The 17,078-nt window shown below is 50.3% G+C and overlaps 6 protein-coding genes across 6 annotated transcripts; 4 read left to right on the top strand and 2 right to left on the bottom strand.

Moving 5' to 3' along the window:
* Nucleotides 1–241: 241 nt before the first annotated feature.
* Nucleotides 242–2,451, bottom strand: M430DRAFT_124528 (hypothetical protein; the record flags this gene model as incomplete). Its single annotated transcript, XM_024861919.1, has 4 exons — nucleotides 242–955; nucleotides 1,003–1,555; nucleotides 1,604–1,829; nucleotides 1,885–2,451. 4 exons carry the CDS (start codon nucleotides 2,449–2,451, stop codon nucleotides 361–363), a joined length of 1,941 nt encoding a protein of 646 aa, XP_024718845.1. The 3' UTR covers nucleotides 242–360.
* Nucleotides 2,452–3,456: 1,005 nt separating this feature from the next.
* On the top strand, nucleotides 3,457–4,684 carry M430DRAFT_60048 (glycosyltransferase family 32 protein). Its single transcript, XM_024868838.1, has 3 exons — nucleotides 3,457–3,844; nucleotides 3,911–4,066; nucleotides 4,119–4,684. The coding sequence occupies exons 1-3, from the start codon at nucleotides 3,545–3,547 to the stop codon at nucleotides 4,617–4,619; spliced, it is 957 nt and encodes a 318-aa protein (XP_024718844.1). The 5' UTR covers nucleotides 3,457–3,544; the 3' UTR covers nucleotides 4,620–4,684.
* A 755-nt stretch (nucleotides 4,685–5,439) lies between these two features.
* M430DRAFT_105838 (hypothetical protein) lies at nucleotides 5,440–6,169 on the top strand (the record flags this gene model as incomplete). The annotated part of the gene is made up of 2 exons (XM_024861034.1): nucleotides 5,440–5,784; nucleotides 5,864–6,169. Coding segments are annotated over 2 exons (651 nt in total), but the record flags the coding sequence as incomplete, so codon positions are not given.
* A 276-nt stretch (nucleotides 6,170–6,445) lies between these two features.
* M430DRAFT_261805 (hypothetical protein) lies at nucleotides 6,446–8,327 on the bottom strand. The gene is made up of 3 exons (XM_024865357.1): nucleotides 8,313–8,327; nucleotides 7,675–8,235; nucleotides 6,446–7,621 (listed from the first exon to the last, which is right to left on the bottom strand). The coding sequence occupies exons 2-3, from the start codon at nucleotides 8,058–8,060 to the stop codon at nucleotides 6,532–6,534; spliced, it is 1,476 nt and encodes a 491-aa protein (XP_024718842.1). The 5' UTR covers nucleotides 8,061–8,235; nucleotides 8,313–8,327; the 3' UTR covers nucleotides 6,446–6,531.
* Nucleotides 8,328–8,966: 639 nt separating this feature from the next.
* On the top strand, nucleotides 8,967–10,352 carry M430DRAFT_143230 (hypothetical protein). The gene is made up of 2 exons (XM_024862807.1): nucleotides 8,967–9,263; nucleotides 9,320–10,352. The coding sequence occupies exons 1-2, from the start codon at nucleotides 9,223–9,225 to the stop codon at nucleotides 10,233–10,235; spliced, it is 957 nt and encodes a 318-aa protein (XP_024718841.1). The 5' UTR covers nucleotides 8,967–9,222; the 3' UTR covers nucleotides 10,236–10,352.
* Nucleotides 10,353–10,676: 324 nt separating this feature from the next.
* On the top strand, nucleotides 10,677–16,693 carry M430DRAFT_29435 (hypothetical protein; the record flags this gene model as incomplete). Its single annotated transcript, XM_024865877.1, has 2 exons — nucleotides 10,677–10,746; nucleotides 11,100–16,693. 2 exons carry the CDS (start codon nucleotides 10,677–10,679, stop codon nucleotides 16,691–16,693), a joined length of 5,664 nt encoding a protein of 1,887 aa, XP_024718840.1.
* Nucleotides 16,694–17,078: the final 385 nt, after the last annotated feature.

The following is a 17,078-nucleotide window of genomic DNA, read 5'->3' as shown; positions in this document are numbered from 1 at the left end:
CCCCCCAACTCTTCCCCAGATCTCAACCTCCAACCTCACCAAACCCTCCCAAGATCACCCCAAAAACGCTTCAAACTTCAAACCCCAAAAGCAAACAATCATCCATCATTATTTACCGTTCCAAGTTCCCGGGGACCTCGGCGCTCACTCCCCCACCAGGCGCAAGCGCTCTCCCCCTATCCACAAGCGAAAGCTGAGTCTACCGCGTATATCGCTCTTGTTATCTATCTAGTTAACAAGCGCGGCCATATAAAATCCTGCTTTAATTGATTATCTGTAAGTTCATATGTTGATTTCCCCCTATGACTGCTTATATAACCAAAAAAACCGCGAGATATGAAATAATTTACCCCTGAATTCCTAAGCGATGGCCCCCCCTTCTTTCTCTCTCACCCGGCTTTGAGGCTGCGGCTTCCTGCTAACTGCATACACCAGGTCTAGGGTCCAGAAATGGCACATCTGCGCCTGGACCGCCGGTATACTTCCAAAGAGCGGCGCTACCAGGGGTATTGCCACGTAGTCACAGAAGTTCGTCCTCCATGATCTGTGTGAGAATGCGCCAGCCATGCTCTCATAGAGCCCGGCGGCCTTCATCTCTGATTTGCGGCTATGGATGCAGATGCTGTGATAGCTTTCGTACAGCGCCATGTAGAAACCGACAGCTAGGAAGCCGACGACTCGTAGAATGGCCGTCGTTTGGAAAATCCATCGCACGTTCAGGTCGTCTTGTGCGTCGGGTGAGATGACAACGTAGAGCGAGGATGAGATGACAAGAATCATCATATGGACAGGGAGGAAATGCGCTTCGAAGAGACGGTGGAATAGGCAGAGGATGCGCGCCCAGTTCGGCGATGGGAGTTCGTGGTGCATGACATCTGAGAACGCCCCATTCGGCGATGGCTGGTGCGCAAGAAGGTTTTCTAAATCTTCTTCGGGGATGTAGGAACTGTCATTGCTGTAATTCATTAGGGCCATCCATCTAACCATACAGCGTAAACGTACCGGCTCGCATGAAGAGGCTTGAAAGTCCGCCCAGTTGTCTTTCTCTCCCTCCACACAGAAGCTAATTGCCGTAGTGCAAATCCGCTGTCCAAAGCACCCCACATGTGTCGAAGAGCTTGTTTGTACCGGGCCCCGAAATCTAGGATGAGTCCTCTATGGCCCTTGAGGCCACTTGACACATTGGTCTGGCTGACAGGCGCCAAGATAGTTCTCGTCGTCAGGTTTCCCCTCAGTATGAGGAAGCACTTCAGGTACATGTGCAGATCTTCTCCGATTGCCTCACTTCCCGTGTCCCAGCCTCCAACCTTATCTGCGAGTCCGAGAGGAAGGGAATACACGGACGTTGGGGGGCCGATAGTGGAGCTGCAATATAACCCGGAAATCCCAGCCGCGGCCCAGAGAACGTCAGCTACTCGCACGAGTGTTGGGACGAGATGGGCATTTCTGTCAAATATGATAGGAGCGGAGTAGAGTGTAGTAGGGGCTGTCTCGGTATGCGCGCAATGTAGGTCCGTAAGCTGGGAGAAATAGTTTGAGGAGAGATGGCTGTCAGCTGTAACTTGATCAGTATAGCTCTTTTATCACAAGATATTAACCATACCATCGATAACAGTAACAATAACACAATCCCTAATTTTGGAAGAATACTTTTCACTGGCTTTCCGAGCAGCCCATGAAATATTACTACTCTTCCCAGGTGCTTCGTTCTCAATATCGTCCGGGTGGACAGTAAAGTCAACGTCTCTGAAAGCCTTCTTAAACTCCACAATGAGATTTGTAGCCTTAGAAGCACAGTCCAATTCACGCGCCTCCATTGCTAAGATAACCTGGAAGGAAAAGGTCTTAGTGATTTATATCAATTCTATGCTCCAAGTGACTTACCTCGTATTGAGAACGGGCTTGTGGATGACAAGCCAGGACATTTAAAGTTTCTCTCAAAACATCAATATCCTCTTTATAGTTGGGAAGTAAGATCGTGTGAATGATCTTTGGCAGTTCAAGCTCGATGTCGGCGTTGTATCCAAGGTCGATGTCTTCGGCGCCGCTAGAACCAGAAAGGGAGGTCAGAGAGGCCACGAGAGTTTCGGTGGATGAGAGGGAGTTTGACGAGACTTTCTGGTAATACTTTGAAGTATTCCTCTTCTTGATACGACTGATTCTCCGCAAGCTGCGTGTGATATCCCAGATAGCAAAACATGCTCTGAAGGGGAAAGCTGTGACCAACACATGGATGAACAGTGAGTAGTATGCGAAGAGCAAAGTTAGAGAATCTCCAAGGGAGAACTTTCCTCCAATATCTGAAAACAGATGAAACTTTGCCTCTTTCGATACATCTGCCCTACTCCTTCTATGTATGGCTTCATCTGATAAGACCAAAGCGCATACAAAAACAAGAAACAAAACTGACAGACCCCCCACGCGCCGCGAGCACCAAGAGAAGACGAACATCTGGCTGAGCAAAACACGAAGATTGAAGGAAGATTGAGCAACACAGAAAGAGTGGCGTTCGCCCAACCATAAAGACTAAGATCAGCAGGGGAAGAAAAGGGGCGGGGACAGAAAGTCCGCTGGTACTTATATCTCTCACCATGTTGGCCAAAGGAGGAGGGTTGGACCGCTTGGACCGTTTGGCATTCGAATGCCTTCCACGAGTCACATTTGATTGGGAGATCAGCTACTAGCACAGGGAAGAGGCATATCGACGGGGCTGATCATGGGAAGGACGTATTTCGGTGGCACTGCGCCTCGAACTGGCTGATACAGGACAGTAGATGCGTTGCGAACTTGCGAGAAAGGCTAGCAAATTGTGGAAATCAACAGTGCCCATCAGGGCGGGGCCAGAGCCGAAGGGTGCCATTTCGTCTCCCAGGCCTATTCGTCAAGGGAGGAGAATTGAAGAGTCGACCCGTGGCCTTGCGACTTAGGTGGTATTGATGGTTGAGATTGACGGGTTGTTGGCAGAGTTTGGGGGGGAGATATCAGATGCGGCCCTCGTACTGGAAGGATTAGCGCAGCCCTTCGCTATGGCGCATTGGCGGGGACCATGTTGCCCGCGTTAGTTCTGACCGCTACTGTACCATTGTTTTAGTACTGTATACTATCTTACTTAGTGAAGTCTTGTTTTATAGTGCTCGACACCTTGATAGAGACTCAGAAACCCTTAAGAGACCGTTAGAGACCCTGTAGAGGCGGCTCCAGGGACAAGGGCGCCCCGCAGTAGCGCGGCAGGGGATTGCAGCAACCTTATTATTGACGTCGAGTGACATTGAGTGACATTTCAGCACCGTGTCCGCGTCCTCATCGATGACTGGCCGCGCAACAACCATGGAGGATCGACACCCCTTCTACTGCTCTGTGTCTTTCAGGCTCTTTTCTCCTTTCGTCGATTGACTAAACCAACATGCTTCTTATAATGATCACCAGACGCTGCTGGGCAGCCAGTCTCGAAGACGTCCACTCACTACTTTCTGCGACTTGGTACTGTAGATTATGCTATAACTTATAGACGAGGAGAGGGTAGAGGGAAGAGGGAAGAGGCAAGATGCGGGCCCGCATCACTGTTTCCGCTCTCCTAGGCCTTCTGGCTCTGGGCTACTTGGTCACTCACCTAGTATTCTTTGTCCAGCTCTTCTTCGACCATTCTGGCGTAGCCATCACCCAAGATGAGATCGCCTCTGCACATACAGCTACCGATGCTCGGCCGCAGCTGATCCCCAAAATCATCCACCAAGTGTACCATGATTGGAATGCCGAGCAAAATGGAGGCAATGAGACTATGCCAACAGACTGGGATGAAGTGCGGCACACGTGTATCGATAAGAATGAGGACTGGACCTACATGGTATGTATATGTCTTACTTGCATGCAAGGACCTGAAGAAAGAACTGCGTCAACTGACTTATTTCAGTTATGGACGGCGAGCACATCTCGAGAGTTTATACAGCGCTATTATCCCTGGTTTTTGTCTACCTATGATAATTACAAGCTTCCCATTCAGAGAGTAGACTCGGTGCGCTACTTTCTGATGTTACACTACGGAGGCATTTACATCGATCTGGATAATGTGCGTCCTATATTTATACCCCCTTTCCATACTCTGACTGACAACATGATAGGGCTGCCTCGAAAACCTCACTCCCCTCCTATACTACCCAACATGGACCACCGACGGTGGGCGTGGAGCACTGAGCAATAACATCTTGGCCTCCGTCCCAAACCACCCGTTCTGGAAATTGCTCACTGATTCTCTAATCCCTTATAACTACAATTACTTCTTTCCCTATGTAACAATCAGTTACGCCAGTGGTCAATGGTTTGAAACAGCCATTTGGCAGAAGTACCACTCGCAGCACCCAGAAGAAAGACTGCACCGAATCATGATGGATGACAGGCCGGGAACTCAGCCGTGGATATACTTCACGCAGGAACGTGGAGGTACCTGGAAGAACTGGGATAACGCGTTCTTTTTATGGATTGGGGACCACCTGGCCTTGCTTGCGCTTGTGGTTGTGAGCGGACTGGCGTTACTGTGGTGGAGCGTGAGACGCTGTCTTTCTGTGCACAAGAAGTATTCGGAGATTTCTACGGGGAAGATTGATATTGAACATGGTGAATAGAATAATTACCTTCTTATCGAAAGATTTCAGTTTACTTCCAGAAATATACCTGAAAGAGTCAAATCTCGTCTCTTCCATTCGCCGAAGGACCAACATATTGACTTGTCTATGACGCTATGTATTTCCATATATAGTTTAAACGACTTCCAACGTAAATATTCTGTGGAGTGATATCTTTAAAGGATCCAGGGCGATCTTTAAATTGATGTACTATCCTCATATAATGTCCAAGTCTCTACCTAGGTAGATATACAGATACACCAGCCTTGCTAACCCGTCCATAGCGTGCGTCATCAAATCCGTACACAAACTCAGACTCGATTCTCGAACTCAAATTTAAAGCTCTTGGAATCTTTCAGGTTTATTTTAACCGCAGCTGGTATCTAACTTTTGCCTTGCTATATGTCCCGCGCTCTTCAAATCTCCACAATGTCAACCCCTCCTACCCGCTCCAGCCTCTCCTCCTTCAATCTTCTACAACCCGAAAACACCATGGAAGAGTACGAAATCTCACCCCCGCCAGTCATTGATCGCTCACAAGGGCGAAATGTCCATATCTTCAACTCCAGTGAAAACACGACTCCTGTTGGCGGTTTAGTTCTTACCAACGGGCTTACGAACGCAAACCTATATTCCATGGTAGAGATTATAGTTATTGTTACCAGTCCATTTACGTTACGGAGTAAAGACAATATTATAATAACGAGAGATGGCAATCTTCTTCAGCCCGGAAGCTATTATATCTGTTCTGCTAGTAGGATATATACCTCATATAACATACCTATTTTAGACATCAAAAAAAGGCATGGCTAAGGTATAAGCAGCACCCTTTGATATCAACCCCGAGATAGCGTTACTCCGCACATCATCTCTAGAGACCGGGACCCGCGTCCAAGGTTTCCGCGACGCCGTGCGGGCGCGAGATCAACGATGCGTGATAACGGGACAGAAGGTTCGAGCAGCGCGGGACGTCTGGCGCGGCTTCGAGACAGCACACATATTCCCGCTCGCCTACGAGCGGTTCTGGACTGAGCACGACTACGGCCGCTGGATCTCGATGGTCCCAGAGGTCGGGGGACCTATTAATTCAGTCCAGAATGGCTTGCTGCTGCGCACTGATATCCATCAGCTATTTGACGCTTATGACTTCTCCATCAACCCTGATGTATGTATGCGGGGATTCCATTCTACCTACCCTCCGTAAGGTAGACGTGCAAGAGAGCTCATTAAATCTATCCTCCTAGGACAATTATAAGATCGTAGGCTTTGACCTCAATCTCGGCTTCGACGTTAACAGCGTCGAGTTTGCGGGTCAACATCTCGATTCCAGATTTCTCGAGGATCCTCGAAGACCCGTCGACCAGCTCCTACGTTGGCATTTCAGACAGGCCGTTCTTGTGAATGTAAGAGGCACCGGCGAGCCGGTCTTAGAACATGATTTCCCACCGGGCTCGGATATGGTGGGGAGTATACTTAAGGGCCCGAAGCCTGCGGAAAGGATGGAGTTCGAGCTGTTTAATCGCATGGCGACGCAGTTTGAGAACTTGTAGCATGAGAGGAGGAAGGTTCTCAGAACAGATGTGATGGGGACGTACTGAGTCGCTGTGCCACACCGAGATTCAGGCCCCTGGCTCGCTTATAGTGTACCTTCATCATCCCTTCAGTCCTTTGAAAGCGGGAGAGGGGAATAGAGGAAGAAGAGAAAGGAAGTGCAAGGATTGGAGAACAGGTCGACTATAACATTTGACCCCATAAATGACTTCAATATACGCATGACTTAAAAGAAAGAGACGACGGCTGAGGATACAACTTAGAAATTGAGGGTTCCGTTTCCATAATATCCACTATACAATGGTATGTCTAAACGCCTTTAATGCACCTGTAAACTCCGCCAGGTATAAATCTCTCATGGCTACCAAACCTGTTGTGAGGCTCCTCTTAAATCATCAACATTCAACATATCCACCCCCTCCCGGACGAGAACATCCCAGACGTGATTTCTCAATCCTATCGGCCACGACGGTAAATCCCAATATCTAGCCTTCAAACCTCTTCTATGTGCACCGCGAATCTGACCTCGTATTATCTTCATCTGTCGAGGTGAGAGGCGCCCGCGCCACATTCGTCCCACTGCTTTGCCGAAGGAGACGGAGGCATAATACGAATTGAGCTGGTTGAATTCGTCGGTGGGGAGTACGCCGGACATTCCTTGGCCCGCGTCCGCGGTGGAATTCAAGGTAGGGGTGGACATGTTTTCTTCGGCACTGCCTTCATCCTCGTCCAATCTTTCCCCGGGGAGAGAATCATCGAAAGGGGGCCATGTTGACATTTCTGGTGTTATATTCCGAGCTTCCCACATTGTGTCGAGAGGCGCATCGAAGAACGCATCGCGATATGTCTGGTTCTGTGTTAATAGATTGAACGGTGTATTCCCTGTTCCGACCACGGTGATGGGTCTGCTATGGAGAGTGTTATTCTCGACGTATGAGAGCCAGCCTCGCTCACGGAGAGGTTCCAATTGTTTTAGGACGAACGGCCATGTCGCCGCACCTTCAGTTTTTAGATCGACGAGCAAAGTCACAGATTTTCCGGAATCAGTATCGAACACGCCGTGGTCCGTTCCATTGTAGAATTCCGTGTCGGGGTTTTGGTGTTCGAGGATCTTGACGAGAGGGTCGATGTAGAGGGAAGTGAATGTCCGATTTCTGGTCAGGCTCGCAGTATTATGACCCACGTATAGATCATCGTCGAATAACCAGACGTCTGCTTCAATGCCAGTACACCCTGCTCGCAATGCATCGAAGAGAGGCACTCGACGCCAATAATCGTTATGCGAGTGGCAGGGTATAGGCGTTACGTCTCTCAGGAAGTCTGTTGGGTACCAGGCGAGTCCTTCAGTTCCTGTTCCTGGCTTGCCCCAATTCTTGAAAACTGTATCGGTGTCGGAGGACCATATGAGGGTCGCGACACCGAGTGCCAGGTTGATGAGGAGCAGGAAGGCTCTGCAGCATCGCTCGTCAGTACAAGATCCTTAATGTTTCGACGAGAGACCTACAACACAGTCAAACCGCTGATTCCCCCGAATATACAATAGTTGTAACACGACCTCCTTGGATTGGCCCGCTTCCTCGTATATACGCCTGTCAACAGGCCATCACTCTCTTCCACCAACTCGTCCACGCCTGGTGCCCGTCGCGATCGCAGTACCATTGGATCCCACCAACGTTTTCTCGATGCTTTTCCTGGGCAAGAGGAAGAATCATCTTCAATTGAAAGGGAAATAGGGGAGCTGATTTCAAATGTATGCAGCGGTTTCCGTACTGAGCCCGATTCCTCGCTGCAACTGCAATCCGACATCGCATCGTCGTCATCAGTTGCAGAGATCGCTGCGATTGGAGACCTGGCACGGATGTGGGGCCGGGTCAAGGGGAGACGGTGCATTTTGGGGTTCTTGGCACAGCCGTCGCGAAAAAGGCCTGGCGGGCGGGAGACGGGGGGTTCAGGGCCAGGTTCTCGCGATCGCCATATACAGGATATAGCAGGGCAGGTCGTCGAAGTCGTGAGAGACGGGTGGTGAAAAGAACAGGGGAGCTCGTGGGGAAATATACTGTCGACCCTACGGAGCGCTTTTTTAGTTCGCAATTGGCAAGACAGCGGGCCAAACTGGGGATTAGGAATTCGGGATTACTGTACCTCGATGACTTTGGCGGGTGCCGATTGGCCTCTTGTCTCTTGTCTCTGGTCGTTTATCCGAGAAATCACCATAAAACCGGAGAGTCGACGTACACCGTACGCACTGCGACAGTAGTCGACTCGCAGTACAGTGAGGAGTGGTGCGTGTAGTAGTTGGACTACTCGACGAGCTGACGAGGACAAGAGAGCTGCCGACAGAAGAATAATGGGGCCCGAACGCTTCGGAGTCTGGGCAGGGGAGAGCGAACGGAAGACTTGCGAGGGGAGATATACCTTAGATACCGGCGAAGAAAAGAGGGAGGAGAGAGAGAGGAAAAATCACACGAAGGGAAAAGCAAAGAAAAGAAAGAAGATAAGGGAAAGGGAAAGGGAAAAGGATGAAGATGTTGGATGTTGGATGTTGGATGTTGCAATGATCATGGCGGTTCACACCACGTGGGGGGGTCCCCTGGAAGGTATCCCCGGATTATGTAAGCTACCCGTGCCCTGCCCAACGGTGGAAGGAAGACGGCAAATGCAAATGCCAAGTCCACGAAACCTGGAATAGGGACGAAATGACTTGCCTTGTAATGGCGGTGAGATCAGCCATGCTCCAGCCAACAATAACCTATCCCCCGTAATCGTAATCTCTATATACGGTATCAAACACAGATCCTCCCAGTAGTATAGGTACTGTACGGAGTACCTTAAGGTAGTCTGCTGCGCCAAGCCTAAGCCGAGCCAAGCCACAGCGCCACACCAGGCAAGCCACGAAGGATTATTCTGACCTGCGGGAGCAAAAAATATCTCGACTCGAGAGCCTCATCAGTCCCACTTCCCTTCCCCACCCATTGACACCACCTGCAGTTGCAGGAGTGCTGCACACACAAGAACCATAAGCACACCTCCCTGAAACACAAAAGCAGCAGCAATGCCGCATAAACATACCCGGAAAGGGGAAGACAAATCCACGTACGTTCGCTCAATCGCCAGATCTCTTCTTGTGACTGAGCCCTGATTACTTGCAGCGTCGACCTTCCACCCACTGTAATCGCAAAACCTCTGCCCGTCTCCAAATCCGCCAATGCCAATGGCATATTCACCACTGAACTCTCGAATACGAGGAGAGATAGCAAGAAACGCAAGCGGAACAAGGATCCTAATGATGATACCCCCAAAGCATTCGCTCGCCTGATGGCATTTCAAGCCGGCAAGAAGCTTCCTAAGGGATTGGACGATGGGGTCCGGGAATCGAAAGCCCAGAAGAAGCGTAAGCTGGCCGCAGAGAAGGACGGCGAGGCACAGGCACCGACTGAGACGCCTGCACAGCAGATGCCTACCATAAGAGTAGGCGAGAGCATGTCAGACTTTGCAGTTCGTGTCGACGCCGCCTTACCGGTTAGTGGGCTGATCAACAAAACTGCCCGGGGAGGGAAAGACCCTTTGGGTTTGAAGGTGAGACGCACCAAGACGGAGAAGAGGATGCATCGGATGTACGATGAATGGCGGGAGCAGGACAGGAAGATAAGGGAGAAGCGGGAAGAGGCTCTTGAGCTTGCCGAAGAGGAGGCGATGGATGAAGATGGGCAGGTGAAATGGAAGGTGGATATCGTGGCAGGGAATGGGAAGAAGAAGGGGAAGAAGGGCAAGGGGAAGAAGAAAGTAAGAGGGGAAGTGGATGATGGGGAGGACGATCCTTGGGAGCAGATCAAGAAGAACAGAGCTGAGGCTCCAATTAGCTTGAACGATGTTGCACAAGCCCCGCCAACCTTCTCGAGGCTTCCGAAGGAGAAGTTCAAGGTTCGGGGGGCTAGGGTCGACATCGAGGATGTCCCGAAGGCTAGCGGCAGTCTCAGGAGGAGAGAAGAGTTGGGTGAGGTGAGGAGAAGTGTAGTCGAGGGGTATAGGGCTATGATGAAGAAGAACCAGGGGCTTGCCGAGTAGAGAGATGGGTGACGGCTGTCCAACTATCACCGTAGCTAGGTGCTGGTTCCGACTAATAGACTAATTCGCAGGCTCACTTCATCTCAATGGAATCACGCGATTTCTGTAATCTCTGCCAAAGAAAAGATTTCCCAATCTTCCGCTATACCTACCTACTTACCCTTCTCCCCGTCTCTGTCACGTTAGACCAGAAATCGCCCAGGAGGGGGCGAGCCTTCTTCTCGTTGCCTTGCGCCCGCTCTGGATGCCTGAGGTATCCACATTACTACTGAATCGTGACCCCGCCAAATCTTCCCACTTCTTCCGCCTCCAAAAAATCACACATCAAACTAACATCTTCCCAACTACCAAAACGCGACAACATCAACTTCGCGAAACATACCGGATGTGAATTCCCTCAAATAGACCTCTTTCGAGAATGAACGAGGTCCAGTTTTCGCCATGTCTCCGAGTCTCGATCAAATGATTGAGGGGGTTCTGAGCGAGCTGCGCCTTTTGCCCGATGACGATGGTGAGTAGATCTCGCACTTCTGATTCGCGATTTTGAGTCCGGGCTGCCGTGTTCTTCAAGCGAGGCATAGCAATGCCAATCAACTCAGAGAGCCGCAAAGGGGACACGAGTCTTTCAAGGGACGTTCCCATGGCCGTGGCATCTCATGGTGTTCTGCACATAGCGATATGGCGCAGTGGTTGTGCTCGCGGCTCAATCCTAGCTCGATTGATCGACTGCTTTCGCCCTTTGCCATTCGCTCTTCGCTTTTGCCTGTCCCGCGTTCGTGGAAGTCGAGTTTGCGTCACGTGAGGAGGGGTTGCTCCTCTGAGGCCGATGTTCCAGAAGAGGCAAGCTAATAGCTTTGATGATAGGCATCTCGATCTCAGTCCTCTTTCAAAGGCTTGACAAGCAGTCGTCCCTCGCTCCCGACGGACAGCCGCTCGATGGTAGTGCCAAGAACCAGCTGTGGGAAGCTCTTGTTGCCCGTGAGCTCGTCCACCTAGGTGATGCAAAGTCGGCACTTGCCTTGAAGAAACTATCCCTTGAGGATATTCTGGATCTTGGACTGGGAGAGCGGAAGATTAAGCTCCGAGTAGATGCGGAAACAGAGCAGGAAGCTACACGAAACACCCCGACTCTGGAGACGGAAATCATTCAACAATCAGTTGGAGTAGCTGTTCCAGATGGAACCTCGCCCGCACCAGCCAATCAGCCATCTGAGGCTCCAGAGCCTCCACCCCGGCGCAAAAGGGGTCGGCCACCTGGAAAATCTCTAAAGAAGTTCGCCGCACAGAACCCAGCACCCGAATTACCCCCTCGACATGCCCCGAGAGTCATCTTTGACGCATCGCAACCTACGCCTCCATCAAGAACTACTCCTTCAAGGTTATCTCCACCTTCAGATTCGAGCCCAGCTACGAGGACAAGTCGCTTGTCCACCGGAGCTTATATCCGCAAAGCTATATTTACACCGCATGAGGAAGTCCAACGCCAGGAAGATGACGCCAAGATCGAGGCCGGGATCCCTGGAGTTTATATCAATCCGACTGTAGCACAGAGAACAGCGGAATTAGAGGGTAGGAAGACAAAGAGACAGATGGTTGCCGTCTTCAAGTCTGTGAAGCTCAAACTTCCACAGTGGTTAGCCGCTCGAAAAGGGACATGGAAAGACGCTTTTGCAAACAAGACTGGCCATGATATCTCGACTGGCATGAATGAAGAAGAAACCCCTTCAACTGTGAATCTACCTGGTCAGCGGAAGCGGAAGCCACATCACGATGTCCCAAGTGATCTGGTCTCTATGCCAGACCAAGATGCTCTTCCGCGGGTGGCAGCAGGCGCCCAACAAAGCAGTCGCCTAAACGCACCTCTTCAAATCAATGGCCAATCGGTTCCAAGTACTGGTGTTGGAAGTGAGATGGACCAGCAACCTGCATACAACTCGCCTTACGGCGTTTCCTCGACATCGACAGCTACGGCATCTAACTCGCACACCCTATCATATAATGCTCCAGCCCAGTCATCTACTGGTCATAATCCAGTACGGAACCCGTTGACCCAGAATCAGGAAATGCCAGCGATTGCACCATCTTATAATTCGCCATACCATGTCGGGGACATGCCATCCACCCAAAACCATGAACAATCTGAGCATCTTCATTACCCTGTCCCGCCACCAGGTTCCACATCCCATGATTCTTTCCGAGACCCATCCTCCACCTTCGACGCACAATCCATACATGAAGGCGGAGATCAACCAGAAGTACCCTCTACTCTGGGAGCCAAACCCTATACCGGCGGAAGAGGAAAGCGAAAGAGAGAGTCCTCTGTAACCGGTGCTGACGCGGCTGCAAAGCGTCACCAAGCAATTTCGGTTTCGTCAGGGCAAAGATCTTCGTTGCCAGAAACAGAGCACTCTGCCATGCAACCTCCTATCCCAACAGCCACATCACCGGAATCCTTGGCAGAGTTGGTGAAGAAGCAGGAGGAAGAGAAAGAAAGGGAAATCCAGAGGGAGAACGAGCTGCAGGATGCCTTGTCGGCTGCAGAAGAAATTGATGCTCCGGATTCTTTGGCTCGGATTGCTGCTGCATATCAGGGGTCGGTTGGCAACCTGATTCTCTCCAAGGACCAATCCATCGTCTACTTTTATGGGGCTGATCAACATCCACCTCAAAATCCTATATTGAACCTGGAGGTCTCTGCAATAATCGATAACCCAATCATGTCTATGGTGGGCTCGAAGCCAATGGAGTTGCGTGTCAAATCTAAAGACGCCAACAATGTGGATATCACTCACCGCTTCAATATTGGTCTGACGAAGCCAGCACACAGAGCTGCTGAGATCTTGAGGTCTAAGCTGGTCTTAGCAAAGATCAATGCTCAGGTTACTGCTGGAGTACCCTATGAACCCCACAATCAGCTCGATGTACCTCAGATTGAAGTCGTGAAACCGTTCCTCTGCGAAAAGTGCGGAAAGCGGTTCAAGAATAAGGAAGGAATACTATACCATCGAACCAGATCAAAATCAACTTGCAACCCGTCATTCGACCCTTCGTCAGTCCGGCCTCCGAAGCCGACAAGAGTGAAGAAGAAGGCTGTGGTTGCCGAGTCACCACAGGAGAGAGATAGTCCACGTCGCAAGAGAGATGGACCAGTCGAGAACGGAGAAAGGGGGAATGGAGGACATGATTTGAGCAAAGATGTGCCAGACAATGACCAATCTGATACGAGCAGTACCGATTCTCTTGGATCCGTCCTTGAGTGGGCAGAGCAAGCCTCGCGTCCACAGTCATGGAACAAGTCTAGCCGCAGACGTAGCTCTACCCTGCCTGCCAGGAAGGGAATATCAAACTTGTCAGATGGTTCGGGGCAGACACCGGCCCCTTCATACCCAGGCGAAGAGGAAAGCGATGAAGAGGAGCCCAGACTCATTGTCGACGACGAGGAAGAAAGTGAGAGTGACGACCTGTATGAAGACCGAGATGAGACATTGATCGAGAGGCGGAAACGAACGATGCGCAAAAGGTCGGCCACAGTAAAGGCCGCTGGCGGAGACATGCTGGCTTATCCCGCAGAATACGCCCCAGACAAGAAGCAAACGCTACCATCTAGCTCACCAAAGAGAGTGAGGATACCACTTTCGGAACAGGAAAAGGAAAGGCGTGCTATTAAAGCCGCTCTTAAAATGCAATGTTGGGCGACGGCTCCATCACTTCTTCCAAATCCTGAAACTGGTGCTTGGGATCAGACACCGACACGCGTTAGGAGGTCCCCTCGTAAGCCAGTACGTCGGGCAGAACTACCTGAGCCTATCACTTTCATGCAGGCTGAAGATGGTGCCTGGTCTCTCAGACCTTTTGGCCACGGGGTTAAACCTATATATGCAAGACCTGCTCGTAGAGCGGACGGAAACCCTCACCTACCACGGTATCTGGAGAGGATAGAAAGTGGATTCCGGCCAGTGTTAATTCCTACCAAAAACAGGATATTCCTCCCAGCGGTGCCTACAAAGAGTCTACTGAAGGACCCAGCTGCGCATGGTGCTCAGGCCCCAGTAGAGGCTGATCTCACGGCCGAAAGTCCCAAGGTTACTGGCAAGCGTAAGCGCTCAGAGCGTAGCAGAGATTCAGAATCGGGGTCAGAATATTCAGAAGGCTCGGATCAAGAACAGGAAAGCAACATTCCCAAGGCTACTAGACGAAAACGTCCCTACAACAGACGGCCGGTTGATGAGGTTAATTCTTCGAAGCTGAACGGCAATTCGCGTCGGCAGACGAGGCAATCCAAGAGATTAGACGAGATCCACTTACTGAATTCTTTCGAGCCCAAGAAAATTGTCCCAGGCAAGGGAGGACAGCGTAACGTGGGACTTGAATCACTGCCTGCTAGCTTCGGTCTCGGGTCCCGGCAATCTAGAGACCTTCAGAGCATCCAAGATGAGCCGAGCTTCGTGGATACCGAGAGTAATAAGCGCCTTCGTGACAAGCTTCCCCCTTCTTTTTCACTGCATGATATTCTCGCCAACGTGCCATCCCCACCAGAAACCCAGTCATCGCAAGATCGCATTTATATGGAAATCGATGCAGTTTCAAAGTGGGAGCAAGATGCTGCATCTCAGTTACTTCGCAGTGGAACCTTACTCCCAGACTACCGCTGGGTGAACCACACAATTACGTCTCTTGATGGCGCTGTGGATCTTAAACATGTCAAGATCAGTTGGAATGCCGATACAGCCTTCGATATGGAGACAATACCCTATGCAGAGCTGGATGATTCAGACGATATTGTATTCACCGATGTATCCTCAAAACCACAATACAAGATGCCAAGGAGTTCGTTAACACCGGCAAGTCAGAATGCTAGAGATCTCCGCGAGCTTCAGAAAGAATGGACTACCCGTCGTCTTACCGCGCTTTCCACTGATCTGGCAGGCCTTGGGGATGATACAGAACAGGTTGCTAAGGAGCTTGGGACACAATTTACCACGCCCGAATCAATACATCGAACCCGTAATCGGGATTCAAACATGTCAACCAAAGAAGAAACTCGATTGATTGTAGCGGTATGCGTACTGCGCACAGTAACTGGCGGTCTCGATCAAAACATCGATTGGGTTTTAGTAGCCACGCTCTTCGGCAATTACTCTATGAACTTCTTGACCAAACGCTGGGCTAGTTTACTACAGAAGAAGCGGGCCATGATCGAGAAGCTTATCGGTGACTTCCAAGACGCCTTCTTGGTTGCATATCAGAAAGGCGAGATCCCTCCGATTAATTATGACAAACTTGTGGAGTATGACTGGGGTTGGCTAGTTGATTGGGCTATGAAGAAAGTTGATATGACAGTCGAGATCAAAGCCGTTGATTTACCGGACACTCGAGATCGACTCGACAGGCTTTATCATCTTAAAGAACAGGAAATTGAAGCAGGTAATCGCCAAGAGGGCTACTACTCCCTTCACAACCCTGTATACAAACGGATGGAGCTTGCCTCCTCGGTCGCCAATGCTATCCCCGCGATTACACCACCAAAAGCTAAATGTGCCGACGATATCAAGATCGATAAGATCACTCTTGTAAAGTCATGGGCCAGAGCTGCGGCACTAACACCTGACGAGGCTTGGGATCACCGTGTCGCAAAGGCAAAGTTCAGATCATTGGGTGACCCGCTGCTCGAAGATAAACATGGAAATGACCCCAACGTAGCAATTCTTGTCAATGAAGCTGTTGAGATTCTCAAGAACGACAAGGTCCTCATGCAAAAGAATAAGGGCCGGGCGACTCCAGACCGCAGCTACGAGCCTACGGATGTCTTCTTCAGCAGCTTACGCAAACATGTTACGGCACAGCAATTCCTTGACGCGGTCGCTTTCAAGCGCTTCCTGGACCAAGAATTTTCCAGTGGAAAGACGTGCATCCGATCAGATTATATGGCGAATGAGGGCACATTGATGTGTGTGACGAATCTGCAGGCTCATGGCAGGATCCGTCTAAAGGGCGTGGGAGTCCCAATGAACAAATTTGGTTTCATGGATGGCGGTTATGAAACTCGTAAGATTCCGAAGGAAAAGTTCAGATTCGATATGGATATCTACCCCACTTCAAACTACGTCTACGACTCCGATAATGAGGTCCTTCAGCGACTTGGAAACATCGAGCCTCCTCGTGGTAGTAAGTTAGGCGAGCTTCCAATCTGGTATGGAATTGGCGATGAATTGATTGAGGAACTTTGGAAGAAAGTGCTGGTTGCTTTCTCGGGAATCATTGCGCTCCGCGCTGGTAGCTCGATCGAGTCACTGAAGAAAACATTCCACCCGACACTAGAAGAATGGGAGATCTGGCGATTGCTAGAATGGGGCGTTGAAGTAGGCCTGTTTGAGAGGCTGCATGAGGTCATTGGAGGGTGGACTACAGGGGAATGGTGGTGGTTGATCGTCGGGCGGTATTGCTCTGGTGAGCTATGAATGAACGTCACGATCGAGCAGCATCTAAATGGAGTTTGGGGAAACGGATTCTACACGACTTCGGCGTTTTCGATGATAGAGGGGCTGGGGCTTGTACAAAATCCAAAACTCGGACGTTATAGCTCGGTATACAGAACGAGCTTTGTACTATAGAAAGGACTGTATTCTGTGAAATAGTGCTCATACACATAGATAATTTCCAAATACAGTATTACACTACGCCAAAAATTTAAAAGCTGGCCTGATATGCCCCCTTTACTTTTCATTGAGTGCAGTAGAAGAAGTTGTTTCTAGGTACTGTTGGTCGTTGTCAAAGTCTCCTTCCCCGGCATTTCCCCAATGCCAGAAGGTCAACGCCCTCCTAAAGGGGATGGTTAGAGCCTGG

This window comes from Amorphotheca resinae, assembly GCF_003019875.1.
Source record: "Amorphotheca resinae ATCC 22711 unplaced genomic scaffold M430scaffold_9, whole genome shotgun sequence".
Classification (NCBI taxonomy): Eukaryota; Fungi; Ascomycota; class Leotiomycetes; order Helotiales; family Amorphothecaceae; genus Amorphotheca; species Amorphotheca resinae.
The sequence above is the reverse complement of the archived record's forward strand: the minus strand, read 5'-3'. Positions and strand labels throughout refer to the sequence as shown.

Bases quoted from the DNA above. Each gene is read 5' to 3' on its own strand.
- M430DRAFT_60048 (XM_024868838.1), top strand. From the start codon at position 3,545: ATGCGGGCCCGCATCACTGTTTCCGCTCTCCTAGGCCTTCTGGCTCTG. The intron at 3,845-3,910 runs GTATGTATATGT...GACTTATTTCAG, and splicing joins ATGAGGACTGGACCTACATG to TTATGGACGGCGAGCACATC. The intron at 4,067-4,118 runs GTGCGTCCTATA...ACAACATGATAG, and splicing joins TTTACATCGATCTGGATAAT to GGCTGCCTCGAAAACCTCAC.
- M430DRAFT_143230 (XM_024862807.1), top strand. From the start codon at position 9,223: ATGCCGCATAAACATACCCGGAAAGGGGAAGACAAATCCAC. The intron at 9,264-9,319 runs GTACGTTCGCTC...GATTACTTGCAG, and splicing joins AAAGGGGAAGACAAATCCAC to CGTCGACCTTCCACCCACTG.
- M430DRAFT_261805 (XM_024865357.1), bottom strand. From the start codon at position 8,060: ATGCACCGTCTCCCCTTGACCCGGCCCCACATCCGTGCCAGGTCTCCA. The intron at 7,622-7,674 runs GTAGGTCTCTCG...GCGATGCTGCAG, and splicing joins ATCAGCGGTTTGACTGTGTT to AGCCTTCCTGCTCCTCATCA.